The sequence below is a fragment of the Dasypus novemcinctus genome, chromosome 9 (genome assembly GCF_030445035.2).
Source record: "Dasypus novemcinctus isolate mDasNov1 chromosome 9, mDasNov1.1.hap2, whole genome shotgun sequence".
In the NCBI taxonomy this organism is placed as follows: Eukaryota; Metazoa; Chordata; class Mammalia; order Cingulata; family Dasypodidae; genus Dasypus; species Dasypus novemcinctus.
Window position 1 is genome coordinate 37,537,265 of NC_080681.1, and position 16,488 is coordinate 37,553,752.

Sequence of the window (16,488 nt, forward strand, 5' to 3'; positions counted from 1 at the left end):
GATTTACTAAGGTGATTAGGACTGCTTGGTTCAGTAAGTTTTCTTTTGTGGTAATTAGGCCACCAGGAGTCTGTAAGGGCTGGAATAGTGCAGGAGGAAGATAAAACTACCCATTTAAGAGATTACCATGCTCCTGTGTAGCTTGGGTGAGAGAGAGAGGCTAGGGAAATATTAAGGTCGAGTTTGATATTTAGAATAGTGAGAGTTTGAAGTTATCTTTTTCTTTATTTTCCCCTGCAGTATGTTATTTTCTTCTGCATTCCCATAGCTGTAAGATTAGTTTCAAGGTTCAGGATGAGGAGGGAGTAGAGAGGGGTGAGCAGAGAGTGAGGCTGTCAGCTTGGTCAAGAGAAAAGAATCGGTCTTTGTCACTATTGACCAGATCTTTTGTTTTACTTTCTTACTTCCTCAAGTGGGTGGCTAACAAAACCAATGTGTTTATAAAGTAATGATGAGTTGTTCAAATTGCATTTGGGTAGTGTTTCATCTTCAGAAGTTTCTATTGAAAAATATCTAATTGTATTTATAGCATATGAAGTCTCACTTGCATCAGCCAAAATCCTTGGTTAGACAAGCTGTTATCTGTCTTATGCTAATCATGGTTCCATTATCCTTGTTTTTATCTCCTTTTCATTTTGGTTCCACAGTTTACTTCCAGCATGGGTGAGGACAGACCAGAAATTTATATTTGACCATTAATTCATACAATCATTCATTTGATAAACGTCCAACTATAGATTTCTTTACCTGGGGCAGATGCTTCCCAGAATTTCTTTCCAGAGAGATGTCACTGATATGTTCGATTTATAATAAGCTACTGAATGATTAAGTTAAAGGAGTAATTTAAGCTTAGCAGACTCTAACTACTGAAAATCCTTAGTTATAAAAATCTTTCGCTGTCTTGGTCCAAGAATGTGCTTATTGTAACCTCTGTTTTCCTTTTCTTCAGGCGAACATCCCAAAGTTAAGAATGCCAACAAATCCAGGGAGTGCATTAGGCATTTCTTTCCAGAACGGAAGTGTTTTGTCTTTGACCGGCCAAGAAATGAAAAAAAGCTCCTTGCTTGTATTGAAAATGTGTTAGAAAATCAACTGAATCCTAAATTCCGGGATCAGTCAAATAACTTCTGTTCATATATCTACACCCATGCAAGGACTAAGACCCTCAGGCACGGAGTGAAGGTCACTGGGAATCGTGAGTTTCCTTTTACAAGATCATCTTTCATGTGACCTAATATGTATCAAGTGTCCAACATTTAATTATATTGCCTGTTTTTTGATATTTTGTTTAATTTTGTATATAAAAGTAAACAGATATTAATAGTCTTAAGAGAAATATGTATATTTTAGTACTATTTCCCTGCGTGGGGCTGACAAATTCCTCTCCAAAACACCAAGCATTGCCCCTGATATCTTGGGCTCCACATATCTGAGGGACCCCATCGTTGATGGCAAAATCACTATCAATTATTACCACAGATACACCGTCTTCTCAGAGAAGTCTTTTGTGAGAAGTTTTTTTCTCAGTAATAATAGTTAGGGATTAATTGGTCCAAAATAGATATTAGCTATGAGTCCCTTGAAAGCATAAGAACTAGGGATATATATTATGCAAATTATCCTGCCTTATCTGTTTAGCTGTGTAATCTGTTTTCATCTTAATTTGTATTAATATGAAACACCCTTTCCATTACACCCTGGATATGTTAGATGAGGACAGTTATTTAGTTTTTTTCTTAATTTTTTTAAGAAAAGCAAAATGAAAGTGGTAATAGAAATTGAAGGTGATAGCACAAGTATGTAGGTGTGTGTGTGCGTCTTTGTGTGTATTTGTGTGTGTGTGTGGCTTTAGAATCTTAATCTCAGAATGTTGGGTCCTTTTGAATGAGCACTTGATATTTATCCCTGAGTTTCCTGCCTCATTCAGGTCTGGGGACTCTGGTGGTGACCTACGTGGATACCATCAACAGTGGAGAGGTGCCTTGTTTGGAGAACGCGGTGACAACGCTGGCGCAGCGTGAGAACTCGGTGGCTGTGCAGAAGGCAGCCGACCACTACAGCGAGCAGATGGCCCAGCGAGTAAAGCTCCCCACAGACACGCTCCAGGAGCTGCTGGATGTGCACATGGGCTGTGAGACCAAAGCCATTGCCATCTTCATGGATTACTCCTTCAAGGATGACAAGCAGGAATTCTATAAGGAGCTCCTGGTACTTTTTCTTAGCATTTATTCTTTCTGATACCTACCCTTCTGAAACAATACCTAGTATCTCCATAATTGACCCCATGGCTCATCTTATCTTCAGAGTAAAGTACTATGGATATTCATAAGAGAGAGAATTCCAGAGGACAATATTTCCTTCTTTTTTTTACCACAGAGTTTGGGAACTTTATTTTCAGAATCTGTCCAATCCTCAAGCACTACTTAAGCGAATACTGGCACGGTTCCAAACCCTGCATAGAACTTCCCTGAGTTAGTAGTAAGCTGGTTGTTCTTCTTGTGCACTCATTTCCATTTATAACAACCCAAATTGTCCAGGAAAATCTCTTAAGTGGTCATTCTTTATAGAAATTACATAACGTAATCCTAACATTTCAATGACAAGGAAGTTGCTACCCATGGAGATCAAAAGAGTTTCAGAGTTGGAAGTAAATTAAGTCTCCTGGTTGTGACTTATTGCATATCCTAATTCACTAGAGTTCTTTCCTTAAAAGGAGCACAGTTAGTTCAACCCATCTACTAGATTCTTTGAAAGTTGATATCCCCAATTCCTTTCTTCTGATGACTTGCCTCTACATTTTCATTGTAGGAAATCATAAAGAAAAAGAAGGAGGATTTCATGCTGCAGAATGAGGAGGCATCTGCTAACTACTGTCAGACTAAACTGATTGACCTATCAAAGGTTTTGATGGAAAATATTGCAGCTGGAACTTTCTGCGTGCCTGGAGGCCACAAGCTTTATATAGAAGCAAAGGAAATGATTGAGTGGGAATATTGGCAAATTCCTAGGAAAGGAGTAAAGGTGAGGAATGAATAAGGGGAGCATGAAAAAGCTGACAGAATAGAGTCAAAAGAGTCTTTTGAAAATCTGAGAACAGCAACAGCTATGGGGAATGAGACCATTGGTCTATCATGACACCTGTAGCTTTTAACATCCACTATTTGCTATTTATTCTGGAGGGGAGTAGACATGTTTGTTCCCAAAGAAAGAAAATGGGCATCAGAAACTTAGGAGAGAAAAACTAGTAATTAGTCATTCCTTCTTCAAATCCCTGGGCAGGCATTGTGCCATATACTGAGGATTTTCAAGAGATTTTGCATGCAAAGCTTATCTAAAGTAAGAGGGAGTCAAATAAATAGACAAGTATATACAGAATTATAGAGCATATGAATCTGTGATCCTGTACTACACTGGTGGTAGTAATGAATACAGTAATAATAATAAAACTAACATACTGAACACTTTTTAACCTATGTGTCAGGTATAGTGTTATGTGCTTTCCCTAAATGCTTTGACTTAATTCTCTAAATAATGTTATGAAGCATGCCCCCTTACTGTGCAGCAGCTGCACCATTCCCACCAACGACGAATGAGGTTTCCTATTCATTCACATCCCTCTGTTTCTAGCTTTCTAAATATTTGGTTTTTCTTTTTTAAATCAAGAAAAGGTTTTGGATTTTGTCAACTGCCTTTCTGCATCTACTGAGGTGATCATGTGCTTTTTTCCCCTTTGTTCTATAAATGTGGAGTATTACAATAATTAATTTTCTTATCTTGAACCACCCTAGCATATATGAGAAAAATTGTACTTGTTCATAGTGTATAATTCTTTAAATATGCTGTTGGATTGAGTATTCTCACAGTTTTTGAGGATTTTTGCTGCTATATTCATAAAGGATTTTGTTTTAGTTTCCTAGGCTGCTGGAGGAAAATACGATTAAATGGTTAGGCTTAAATGATGGGAATTTATTAGTTTGCAGTTTGAGGCTGGGAAAATGTCCAAATCAAGGTGGTGTTTTCTTTCTGAAGACTGGAATACGGACATTCTGGGGCTATCTGCCACAAGTACTGGCTCCTCTGTCCCATGGCAAGGCACATGGTGACATCTACTCTTTCTCTTTTCTTTTGTTTTCACTATTTCTTGCTTCCTATGGCACTCCCTCTCTGTATTAGTTCTCTTTATAAAGGACTCAAGTAATAGGATTAAAACCTATCCTGAATGAGGTGAGTCACACCTTAACTGAAGTAGCCTCATTTAAAGGTCCTACTTAAAATGGATTTACACCCACAGGAATGAATTAACTCTAAAACATGTTTTAGATAAAGTTCTACAATTTTTTTTCTTGTAATATATTTGTCTGGCTTTGGTATTAGGGTGATACTGGTTTCATATAATAAACTAGGAAGTGTTCTATCCTCTTCAATTTTTGGAAGATTTTGTGCAGGTTTGTTGTTAATTCTTCTTGAAACGTTTGGTAAAATTCACTAGTGAAGCCGTTTGGACATTCCTTTGTTAGGTGGTTTGGATTATTGCTTCAATTTCTATACTTGCTATTAGTCTGTTTCCTTTCCTTTCTATTTCCTTTTGGGTTTGTTTACGTAATTTGTGTGTTTCTAGGAATTAGTCCTTTTTATCTAGGTTATCTAATTTGTTGATGTACAGTTATTCATAGTATGCTTTTATTATCATTTTATTTCTGTAAGCAATGCCCCCCCTTCCAGTTCTGTTGCACTTTTTTTCTTCCTATTTTTTTCTCTGTAATTGTAGCTAAAGATTTGTCAATTTTGTTGCTCTTTTCAAATAACTAACTTTTGGGTTTCATTGATTATCTCTATTTTTATTCTCTATTTCATTTATTTCCAGTCTGATATTTATTGTGTTCTTCTTCTGCTCATTTTGGATGTAGTTCATTCTTCTTTTTCTAGTTCCTGAAGGTATGAGGTTATTTTACTCATTTGAGATCTTTCTCTTTCTTTGCTTATTTATTAGACAAGTTGTGGGTTTACAGAACAATCATTCATAAAATACGAGATTCCCTTATACCACCCCATACACTGCATTGGTGTGGAACATTTGTTGCAATTATTGATAGCACATTTTCACAATTGTACTAACTATAATACATGGTGTATTAGCCAAAGAGGAGCTGATGCAAAGTAACAGAAATTGGTTGGCTTTAATAAAGGGTATTTATTTGGGGTAGGAGCTTACAGATACCAGGCCATAAGCATAAGTTCTTTCCCTCACCAAAGTCTGTTTGGAGCAAGATGACTGCTGACGTCTGCAAGGGTTCAGGCTTCCTGGGTTTCTATATTCCTGGGGCTTACTTTCCTCTGGCTTCAAGGTTCCTTCCTTCCTGGGGCTGGCTTCTCTTTCCTCTGGGTGTTGACTTCCCGAGTCTTCAGCATCAAGCTCTATATCAGAAATCCCCAACTCTGTTCTTCACCATGCTTTCTATCTGTGCGTTCCCACCCCTTGGTGGGTGGGGAACACAACATCCTAATTGTAACTCAGTCATGTACAGATCAGGTACACATCAGATGACAAGCATAATCCAATATTTCTTTTTGGAATTCATCAATTATATCAAACTGCTACACGTGGTTTAACTTAGGGTTAACTATATGTGTAGTGTGATTTCATGGATTTAAAAAAATTCTTTTATCGTTTATGCAATCTAATGTTTCCCCTTTTAATTACATTCAGGTATATATTTCAGTGCTTTTAATTATGTTCAGAATGTTGTCCTACCTTCCCCACCATCGATTACCAAAACATTTCCATCATTCCAAAAACAAAACCTGTATATTTTAAGCCTCAATTCCCATTCCTTATAACCACCCTGTCTTCTGGTAACCTGTATTCTAATTTTTTGCTCTATGAGTTTGCTTATTCAAAATGATTTCAATTCAGTGAGCTCATACACTATCTGTCCTTTAGTGTCTACCTTATTTCACTCAGCATGATGTGTTAAATGTTTGTCTATGCTGTCACCAGTATCAGGACTTTTTTTACTTTTATGACTGAATAATACTCCATTGCATGTATATACCACATTTTATTTATGCATCTATCAGCTGATGTATACTTAGGTTGCTACCATCTTTTGGCATTGTGCATAATGCTGCTATGAACATCAGGATGTTAATATCTGTTTGAGTCCTTGCTTTCATTTCTTCTGGTATGTTTTATCTCATGTGCAATTGCTGGGTTGTGTTAGTTTTATCCTTAGCTTTCTGATGAACCACCAAACTGTATTCCACAGTGCCTGCACCATTTACATTGCCATCAACAATGAATATGTGTTCTTATTTCTCTGCACCCTCTAAACATTTGTTATTGTCTGTTTTTTTAATAGCAACCATTCTAATGGGTGTGGAATGGTATCCCATTGTGGTTTTGATCTGTGTTTTCCTGATAGTTAATGTTAGCATCTTTTCATGTGCTTTCTGGCCATTTGTATATCTTTGGAAAGAGTTCTATTCAAATCATATGCCCTTTTAAAATATTGTTGTCTTTTTGTTGTTTAGTTTATGGGTTTCATTATATATTCTGAAAATTAAACCCTTATCAGATATCTGGTTTCCAAATATTTTCTCCCATTGTGTAGGTTGGCACTTTACTTTCATAATAAAGCCCTTTGAGGCACAAAAGTTTTAAATTTTGATAATGTTTCATTTATCTATTTTTTTCTTTTATTGCTTGTGCTTTGGGTGTAAAGTAAAAGAAACCATTGTCTAATACAGGGTCTTGAAGATTCTCCCTAAGTTTTCTTTGAGGAGTATGTTAGTTCAGTCAGTTATATTTGGGCCTTTTATACATTTTGAGTTGATTTCTGCATAAAATGTGTGATAATGGCTTTGTGATAAGTTTTAAGATCAGGAAGTCTGAGTCCTCCAACTTCATTCTTCCTTTTCAAGATGGCTTTAGCTACTCAGGGCCCTTTACCCTTCTATATAAATTTGATGATTGACATTTCCATTTCTGTAAAGAAGGCTATTGGACTTTTTATTGGGGTTACATCAAATCTATAAATTGCTTTGGGCAGATTTGACATCTTAATGATGTCTCTTCCAATTCATGAATACAGAATGTCCTTCCATTTATTTAAGTCTTTGACTTCTTTTAGCAATGTTTTGTAGTTTTCTGTGTATGCATCCTTTACATCCTTGGTTAGATCTGTTCCTATAGATTTGATTCATTCATTTAGCTGCTAAAGTGAATCAAATTTTTCTTAATTTTTCTTTCTATTGTTTATCGCCTGTGTCTATAAGCATGACTGAATTTTTGGTGTTGACTTTGTACTCTCTCACTTTGCTGAATGCATTTATTAGCTTTAGTAGCTTTGTTTTGGATTTTAAGGATTTTCTGTTGATAGGATCATGTCATCTGCAAATGAGGAAAGTTTTTCTTCTTAATTTCCAATTAAGATACCTTTTATTTCTTTTTCTTGCCTAATTACTCTGGCAAGATCATCCAGTACAGTAATGAATAACAGTGGTGACAGTAGAGATCATTGTTTTGCTCTTTATCTTAGAGGAAAGCTTTTTACTCTTTCACCATTAAGTATCATGTTAGATGTGGGCTTTTCCTATATGCCCTTTATCATGTTGAGGAAGTTTCCATCTATTTCTAGTGTTCTAAGTATTTCTATCAAGAATGAATCAAATGCATTTTCTGATCAATTGAGATGATCGTGTGTTTTATTTTCTTCCTTGTATTAATGTGGTGTTTTACATTAATTGATTTTCTTATGCTGGACCAGCCTTGCATACCAGATAAATCCCAAATTATCATAGTATATAATTTTTAAAATAAGCTGTTGCATTTGGTTTGATAGTATTTTTGTTGAGGATTTTTATATATATAATCACATGAGATATTCATCTGTACCTTTATTTTTCCTGTAGTATCTTTATTACACTTTGGTGTGAAGGTGATTCAGATCTCATAGTATGAATTAGGGAGTGTTCCCTCTTCTTCAATTTTGTGGAAGAGATTGAGTAGAATTGGAGTTAAGTCTTCTTGAAATGTTAGGTGTAATAACTGTGAAGCCTTCTGGTCCTGGGATTTACTTTGTTGAGACTTTTTGATTACTAATTAAATCTCTTTATAGTAATTTGTTTTGTTGAAATCTTCCATTAATTCTTGAGCTGATGTTGGTAGTTTGTGTATTTCTTAAAATTTGTCCATTCCATCTAGTTCTGTAAATAATTAGTGTATAGTTGTTCATAGTATCTTCTTATTGTCCTTTTATTTCAGCAGGATGGGTAAAAATGTCCCCCTCTTCATTTCTGATTTTCATTAGTTGTATCCTCTTTTTTTCTTTGTCATTGTAGCTAAAAGTTTGTCCATTTTATTGATATTTTCAAAGAACCAACTTTTTGTTCTGTTGATTCTATTTTTTTTTTTTTTTTTGTATTTCATTTATTTCTAATCATCATTATTTCCTTCCTTCTGCTCACTTTGGATTTAGTTTACTCTTCTTTTTCTAGTTCTTCCACTGTGGAGTCTATGTTTCTGCACCTCTACCTTTTCCTGAGCTTATGCTTGTTAGTTCTTTTGGAGTTCCCTTGTTTACAGGAGGTTGTCTTCTCTGTTTTCTAGCAGACAGACCTCCTTCTCCTGGGTGTTTGAAGTCAGTAAGCCTTTGCCCCAGACTGTCCATCTCTATAATGCCTTACACTCCTTTCATTGTCTCAAGCTGCTTTTGTCTTCAGGGCAAATTCTGGGAGGAAGGGCATGCCAGTGAGAACTTTCCCAAGTCAATATTTCCCAGTTGAAACAGGGCCAGGACCCATGAAGGGAGCACAGACTGACAATAAAGTGCCCTAATGTGGGGATCAGAAAAGTTGCCAAAAGCTTCTTCATCAGCTTCCCAAAGCTGAGCTTTCTTGGCCTGCAAATACAGCCCTTCAATTAACTGTCTTCCATAGACCTGAGGAAATGTAGCCTTCTTAAGTCTCCTCCACCCTGGCCAGGGTGGACCGAAGCAGTGGCCACTGCTACTTTTGTTCAGGTTGGGTGGAAACAATGGCTATCCTCAGAGCTGTGTCCCCAAAGATCTGAAATCAAAAGCAGTGACTAGTGATTGGCTTTGCCCACCTCTCATCTGGGAGAAGAGAATTTTTATGGCCCTTTTGTCATCAGCAAGATAGCCAGGGGTTGGATCCCACAGTGGCCTACCATGATAGTGGGGTAACAGAGAATGATTCCAGTAGCCACCATGCAGAGAGAGTAATTTTCTTTTTTTTTTTTTATTTTTTATTGACTTTGTAATAATATTACATTAAAAATATATATGTGAGGTCCCATTCAACCCCAACCCCCCACCCCCCCTCCCCCCCCCCCAACAACACTCGTTCCCATCATCATGACACATCCATTGGATTTGGTAAGTACATCTTTGGGCACCTCTGCACCTCATATACATTGGTTCACATCATGGCCCATACTCTCCTCTATTCCATCAAGTGGGCCCTGTGAGGATTTACAATGTCCGGTGATTACCTCTGAAGCACCATCCAGGGCAGCTCCATGTCCCGAAGACGCCTCCACCTCTCATCTCTTCCTGCCTTTCCCCATACCCTTTGTCCATTATGTCCACTTTTCCCAATCCAATGCCACCTCTTCTATGTGGACATTGGATTGGTTGTGTCCATTGCACCTCTATGTCAAGAGGAGGGTCAGATTCCACCTGGATGCTGGATGCAATCCTCCCATTTTCAGTTGTAATCACTCTAGGCTCCATGGTGTGGTGGTTGTCCTTCTTCAACTCCATCTTAGCTGAGTGTGGTAAGTCCAATAAATCAGATTGTAGGTGCTGGAGTCTGTTGAGGCTCAGGATCTGGCTATCACATTGTCAGTCCAGAGATTCAAATCCCCTAAATATATCTTAAACCCCAACATTAACTGCACCTCCAGCACATTAGCATGAAAGTCTTATGAAGGGAGATCCCATCTGAGTCCAGATTCATCACACATAAACACCATTTCCAAAGAGGGGCCATCTGCCCTGGTAGTTAACCCCATCGGCCATGACCATAACTCCCATGGGTCTCTTTAGCCCTCAAAGGAACCAATATCTGGGGGTTGTATCTGCTTTATCTGTCTCTCTGACTCTGCTCAGTTGTGCATGAGGGCAAAACTTCTGCCAGCCTCCAGACTCTTTTTTAGAAACTCGTAGCCATATAAACTCATTTCTCCTTTCCATTTCCCCCTTACTTTAGGTCAAACAGCATTTTAAAGTCATGGTATTTTATGTAGACATGGATATTCTGCTGATCCGCATTGAACTTCCGTATAAGGTCATTTTCCAGTTGCATCATCAGTTGGTAGTTGATAGTGGTCCCTCGTTGCCAGGGAGGCTCATCCCCGGGTGTCATGTCCCGCGCTGGGGGGAAGGCATTGCATTTACATGCTGAGTTTGGCTTCGAGACTGGCCACGTTTGAGTAACATGAAGGCTGACAGAAGGAAATTCCCAGGCACAAAGTTGGAGAGTAATTTTCTATCTTGCATCTTCTTCCTGCTCTTCCTTGGATGCTGCACAATGTTCTTTTGGCCTCTGGAGTTTCAAAATCATTGTTTCAGACAGTTCCTTTCTGTGTAATGTTTGTTTTGGTGGAAGAACTGAGTTCTGGAGCTTCCTATTCTGTCATCTTTAAACAGTTACTCCATTTTCAAGTAGACTTTTTCTTGATTCAGTACTTGCCTAGCTACTGCAAATTTACTGTTTTTCAGAGCTCTGACAAAGATCGTCATGCTAGTTTTTGCTTGTTGTTCAAGAATTCTGTTGGTCAACAGAACCCAGGAGTGTTTTACCAGCCATCTTGGTCTGCCCCTTCTCACTGGTGCTCTTTATATTAAAGTGACATGGACAGACTTCATTGTGCATAGCCAATCTCCTCAGTGTTAATCTAAGTTCTTTGTTCTTGCTTTGTTCCCCAGGTGAATGAGGTCCTCCAGAACTTCCTGCAGTCACAGGTAGTAATAGAGACAACCATCCTGCTGTCAGATAAAGCCCTCACCTATAGACAGGAGACTATAACAGGTACAGTGCAGAGTTCAGCTCACAGCAGGGTGGGGAGATTGCTACATTCCCTTTGACAGATCTAACGGAAAGGGCTTCATGGAACAAGTTAGCTGCTGCTTCTTCTGTGAAACACACACTGTGCTATAATACTTCAAAAATAGTGAGGGATTTGTATTTGTACATCCAATCAGCTAGGTACAGACTTCCCCACCACATTCTAAAACTCACTCAAGATGGTGTGGTCACTGGAGAACTGGAGATTTCCCACCTTCCCTTCAAAGTTTTGTTTGTTTTCTAATCAGAGCAGTGCTCTGATCTGACTTGCTGTTTTCTTCTCTTTCAAAACCTTCATGGGATAGTGGAGTGGGCCAAAAAGGAGGCAGCTGAGAAGGAACAGAAGCTACTAAGAGAGAAACAGAAGGAGCAGGAACAACAGATAGCAGCTCAAGAGAAGAGCCTCAGGGAAAACATAGCCCAACTAAAAAACAAGCTGGAGTCGAAAAGAGACAACAATTTGAGAGAGATTGAAAGGCTGTTGGATCATATGCTGATGGTAAGTCTGGCAGAGGCCTAGATAGTTCCTGAGAGTCATTGGTGTTACTGTAAGCATGGCTATTTCCAATAGAAGGGCCCACCCAATCTGGCACCACAAAGGAGAAACATGTCTCTTTGTGAGAAGATGATTTATTGCAAGTGCAATAACTGGGGGAGTCCTCCCAAAACAGTTCTCTGTAATGATGTGAGTTAGGGTTTTATATGCAGGGAAAGAAGGAAGAAAGAAAAAAACAAGTGAAGGCTACATGGCACAATTTTGCCAGGTTGGTAAAGATGGAAGATTTCTTCAAGGTTCTTGTAATGAGGAACAGGATACACTCCTTAATCCTCAAACATATCAGACTTATTTTTGCTATATCATTTTCAGTGGTTAATTAATCATAGTGCAGAGTTAGATCTTGATGTGTAGCTCCTACATGTAGAAACTTCATGACTTTCTTCTCTGCTGACCAGAGATGTATGGCTTTTGGTTTTCGAGGAGGGAGTTACTGAGTTACTGAGCCACAGGGTGCCCCCAACACCATCTGGTCTGATCTTGCAATGGGATATTATCTTATTCCTGTAAGCAGAACCTGAAAAGGTCTGGTTAATGTCTTAAGTACAAAGAGCAAACAGTCTTCCGAGATTTGATTAATAGACAGCTCAGCTAGTTCTGGGAAAAGATATTAGAAACTTCATAGTTGCTGAGGTGGGGAAGTTTCTTTTAATGCTCACATTTTTCTAGCTGTCATTATCCTGGTACTTAAGAAAGGGATGAATGAAGGTTACGGTAAAATCATAACTAGAACACCATTGCCATTTACTGCATTTGGTTCACTAAATGTGACCCTTTCTGGTTTTCAAAGAAACTTTGTACTCTGTTTCACACTGAGACTCAGGAGAGTCCAGGATGACTTTAGCCCCTCCAAGCCCTTGGAGGAATATAAGTAACTTCTCCAAGGTTTGAGTTTATATTTAGGTGGGATTCTGCAATGATCTCATGGAAACTAATTAAACAAAGTTCCCTGTATATCAAATCCAGTAGATAATTCAACCAGATATATTTAATGTAAGCAGGAACTGTTCTGCTTTACTAAGGAAGGTCATGACCAATTATCAGGGACCCTCAAAGTATTTATTTCCAATTTCTTGATCAGCTTAGAAGTTTTCATTATTTTTAAGATACAGGTGGCAGCCTTCCCAAATGGAACTGAGAAACAGTGCAGTGAGATGAATGGCTCCTTCCCAACTGGCATATTTTCACTTGAACACATTACAGTATTTGTCTATTTGCCTGGCTTAGCACCCTAGCAAACCCTAATGGTGCTTGTATATTAGCAAGGTTGTAAATGTTGCTTCCTCAAACAGTCTATCACCAGACCAGAAGATGGTCCCTGCTTGAAATTTTAATCACTCATGATCTTATATGAGAGAACACTTTTATGAGTAAAATAGGGACAATTTGTCAAAGTTCTTAAATATAAAACCTGACTCTTGAAACAATGGAGATTTTTAAAAATTACTTATTCCTGTTCCCATGTCCCCTTTGTTTTAGATGCAAAAGGATGTGCTTAATGAAGTATTTAGGAATAAATTTGAGGAGATGAATGCAGACTTAAGTTTTCTAAGAAAGGAAATTCAGACTACCACAAATGATATTTCTCCCTGGATTTCCCAGACCCTGGACAGACTCGCCACTGAGGCAACTTCAATCCTGTCTGTTCCTACTAACCTAGTTGGTTACAGTCTGACAGACCTGCGCTCACTCTTTAAGTAGAATTATCTTTTCTTTGAAAAATCATAGAATGCTGATATATGCTCTGACTTATTCTTAATGTGTATGTTTTTTCACTTTTATTCAGCAAAGTTTTAAACATAAAAAGTGCCTGCTAGAGATCAGTGCTTCTTAGCACACAGTAGATAGACTGAATGTTTAAGAAATTATCAAGGTAACATAGAAGAGGAGTAATTAAGAAGGACCACAGTTACTCCAAATGAAAACCTGTTTTGTAACTGCAGTTATCAGACCATATAGCACCAGGGCATAACAATACAGTCAAAGTAACAGAATAGATGAGATATAGTCTATAAATACAAATCAATGTATAGAAACTGCTTATCTTAAAGTTTTATCTCAGATCAGTGGGAAATGATGAATTGTTCATTAAGTGGTCTTGGACAATTGGATAGTCATCTAGAGAAAATAAAGAATAGATCTATTACAGATTTTACAGAAATGTGAATTTCATATTGACCATACACTTAAACTTGAAGATTGAAAGTATGAAGTTGGTAAATATCAGATAATTTTTTAAAAATGAGAATGTGGCTGGACTTTCTAGTTGACATAAAACAGAAGACATAAATATTTGCAAAAGCATATACAATGAAAGAAGTCCTTTATGTCAAAAGGCAGTCAGAAAGAAACAACACTCTGAAAAGATATTTTCTACTTATATAGAAGGAGCTAATTTGTTTAACTTACATCCAGAAAGAGATCAAAACTCAGTATTTTTAATATATAATTCAAGGAAATTAACAAAATATATTAAACCTCATTCATAATTAGAGAAATGAAATGAAAACTTGAGAAACAATCTGTCACTTCTCATATTTATAGGATCAATGCATTTGATAGCAAAGTTTGTTAGAAAAGTTGAGAGAAAAGTCACTCTCTTATGGTAGTTATATGGTTAAATATATTTGGGCAGAAAGTCCTAATATTTGTTACACTGTAATGTGTGTACACTTGGCTCTATCATGTTAACTTTTAGGAAATATACACATGCAAAATTATATACAAATACAAACATATGTGCACTTACAAATGCAAGAGGTCCATTGCAGCATTGCTTTTAATGGCAAAAGATAGCAAACTACTTAAATGCACATTTATATGGGATTACTAAAATAAATATAAATTTTAGTACATACGTGTATTGAAATACCAGGTAGCCAATAAATAAATTGAGAAAGGTGCTTATATGTAGTAATATAGAACAATCTTCAACATAAATTGTAAAGAGAAAAAAAACAAAGTGCTTAACGGTGTGTACAGTGTGATTTCTATAGGGAAAATAAAAAATATCCAAGAGAAACTGCTAACATTGTTTCCTTCTGGGAGTACCTGGGTGGGATCAGGAATGGGAGGGAAATGCACTTTTCCTTATATACACTACGTTTTGAATTTTGTAAAGAAAGCTCATTTTACCAATTGATATATGGAGTAAAAATAAAATGTAAAGTATAATACTAATAATGGTAGTAATAAAAGGAATGTGAAACTGACCATTAGATAATGAAATTACTGTTCTTAGAGGTGGTGTCAGTCAGCTAAATAAGGTATCTAAGAATAGCATCAGAGTGCTGGAAAGCACAGAATTTGTATCTTAACCTTGTATTTCTTTTGGCCTTGGTTTTTAATGCCTATATTTGCTTCTAAATTTAGGTATAAAGTTCCCTGTGACCCTTCAAAATCTCAACTAGAGTGGCTTCTCTTTTCTTTCTCTGAGTTATAGTTTTAAGTTGTTAGGAACAGAATTATCCCACAATAAGAACAGACACTGGTGAGAGGAGTCCTTCCACCATTAAAAGTTCAGTGGTGAATACAGGCCATTATATATCCTGCCATAACCTACAGAATTGAGTGGGAGAGAGTGTTAACTACAATGTAAACTGTAACCCAGGCTAAGTGGCTCCAAATATGTTCATCAACTGCAACGAATATACCACGCTAATGAAAGAAGTTGTTAATGTGCGGAAAGGAGAGAGGTGTGGGGAGTTGGGCATATGGGAATCCCTTATGTATTTTTTTTGTAATGTAAGTAGTTCAAAAAACTTTTGTGTAATTAAGTAGTTTAAAAAACTTTGATGTAATGTAAACAGTTATAAAAAATTAAAAATATATTTTTAAAAATTTAGGTGGTGGCTTTTCATTTGCAGCCAGGAGAATGAGACAACGTGCCATTGCAAAACTGGACTCACTCATTGTGTTGGGAATGATAGACTCTGACACAACAGAGGCCAAGGGCTGGTACTGAATCATCAGAAGTCAGATACAATTTTAATACTGAGCAGCACAATTGAAATGGCAGTCAGCTGGGCCTGATGGAGAATTCTGAAGATGATTAATAGAATAGGGTCAAAAGGGAGGTGGAGACAACAATCAATGAACAATCATGGATGGTTTATTAGGAGATTGAGAAATAGCCTGATTAAAACTTCACAGTCCCTCATCCTGATCTGAGCCAGTTTCAGACGCGAACTCATTGCCTGGAGGAGAAGCCAGGTCCCTAGGAAGAAGGGCCTTGAAAGTCCAGGACAAGGAGAAAGGATAATGAATCCCTGTTCTCCCCCAAGAGGAATTCTGGCTGTTTATTCTGAGTGCCAGTGCAGTGAGGAAATGGAAATACCCAAACATTTTGTGGACTCTGGCAATCAAAATCCAAGTTGTCATTGGTACGCAGATACTGGAAGGACATTATAGATCCCCTGTTAATGTTGGGATCACATGAGGTCCAAGTAATCAATAGATCCTTGGGCACAGGTACAACTAACTGGGTTTCAATATTTGTTTCCAATAAGATAGTAAAGTGTATCTGAGGACAGGAACCATTTCTTATTTTTCTGTACCTCCCCTCAAAAATATGTTTAGGGGTAGAATGTGCCAAGTAATCATCTTGTTAAAAAGACTAGCAAAACAGAAGAAACTTTTCTGATTCTCTCTCCTCCTCTGTGACCTCTTGTATTGCAGTCTCTCTGCCTCTCTGAGGATGGTAGACACATCTGCCCTGGGAGATTTCAAACTGTTTTTTCTACTATGTCTTCACATATTCAGAAGGCAGAGTGGCTTTTCCTTTTTTTTTATAGAGAGAAACTATACAATGATTAATATGTGGACAATAAATGGGAAAATTTATT

At 37.4% G+C, this 16,488-nt stretch overlaps 1 protein-coding gene across 1 annotated transcript in view; it reads left to right on the forward strand.

Annotated features, from left to right (window-relative positions):
• Positions 1 to 15,484, forward strand: part of LOC131279717 (guanylate-binding protein 6-like) — a 42,058-nt gene extending 26,574 nt beyond the window's left edge. The window contains exons 6-11 of the mRNA XM_058303214.1: positions 950 to 1,195; positions 1,928 to 2,208; positions 2,809 to 3,021; positions 10,950 to 11,052; positions 11,394 to 11,587; positions 13,124 to 15,484. Of these exons, the coding sequence (XP_058159197.1) occupies positions 950 to 1,195; positions 1,928 to 2,208; positions 2,809 to 3,021; positions 10,950 to 11,052; positions 11,394 to 11,587; positions 13,124 to 13,345 (1,259 nt within the window). The 3' untranslated portion in view covers positions 13,346 to 15,484. The remainder of the gene's footprint in view (positions 1 to 949; positions 1,196 to 1,927; positions 2,209 to 2,808; positions 3,022 to 10,949; positions 11,053 to 11,393; positions 11,588 to 13,123) is intronic.
• Positions 15,485 to 16,488: the final 1,004 nt, after the last annotated feature.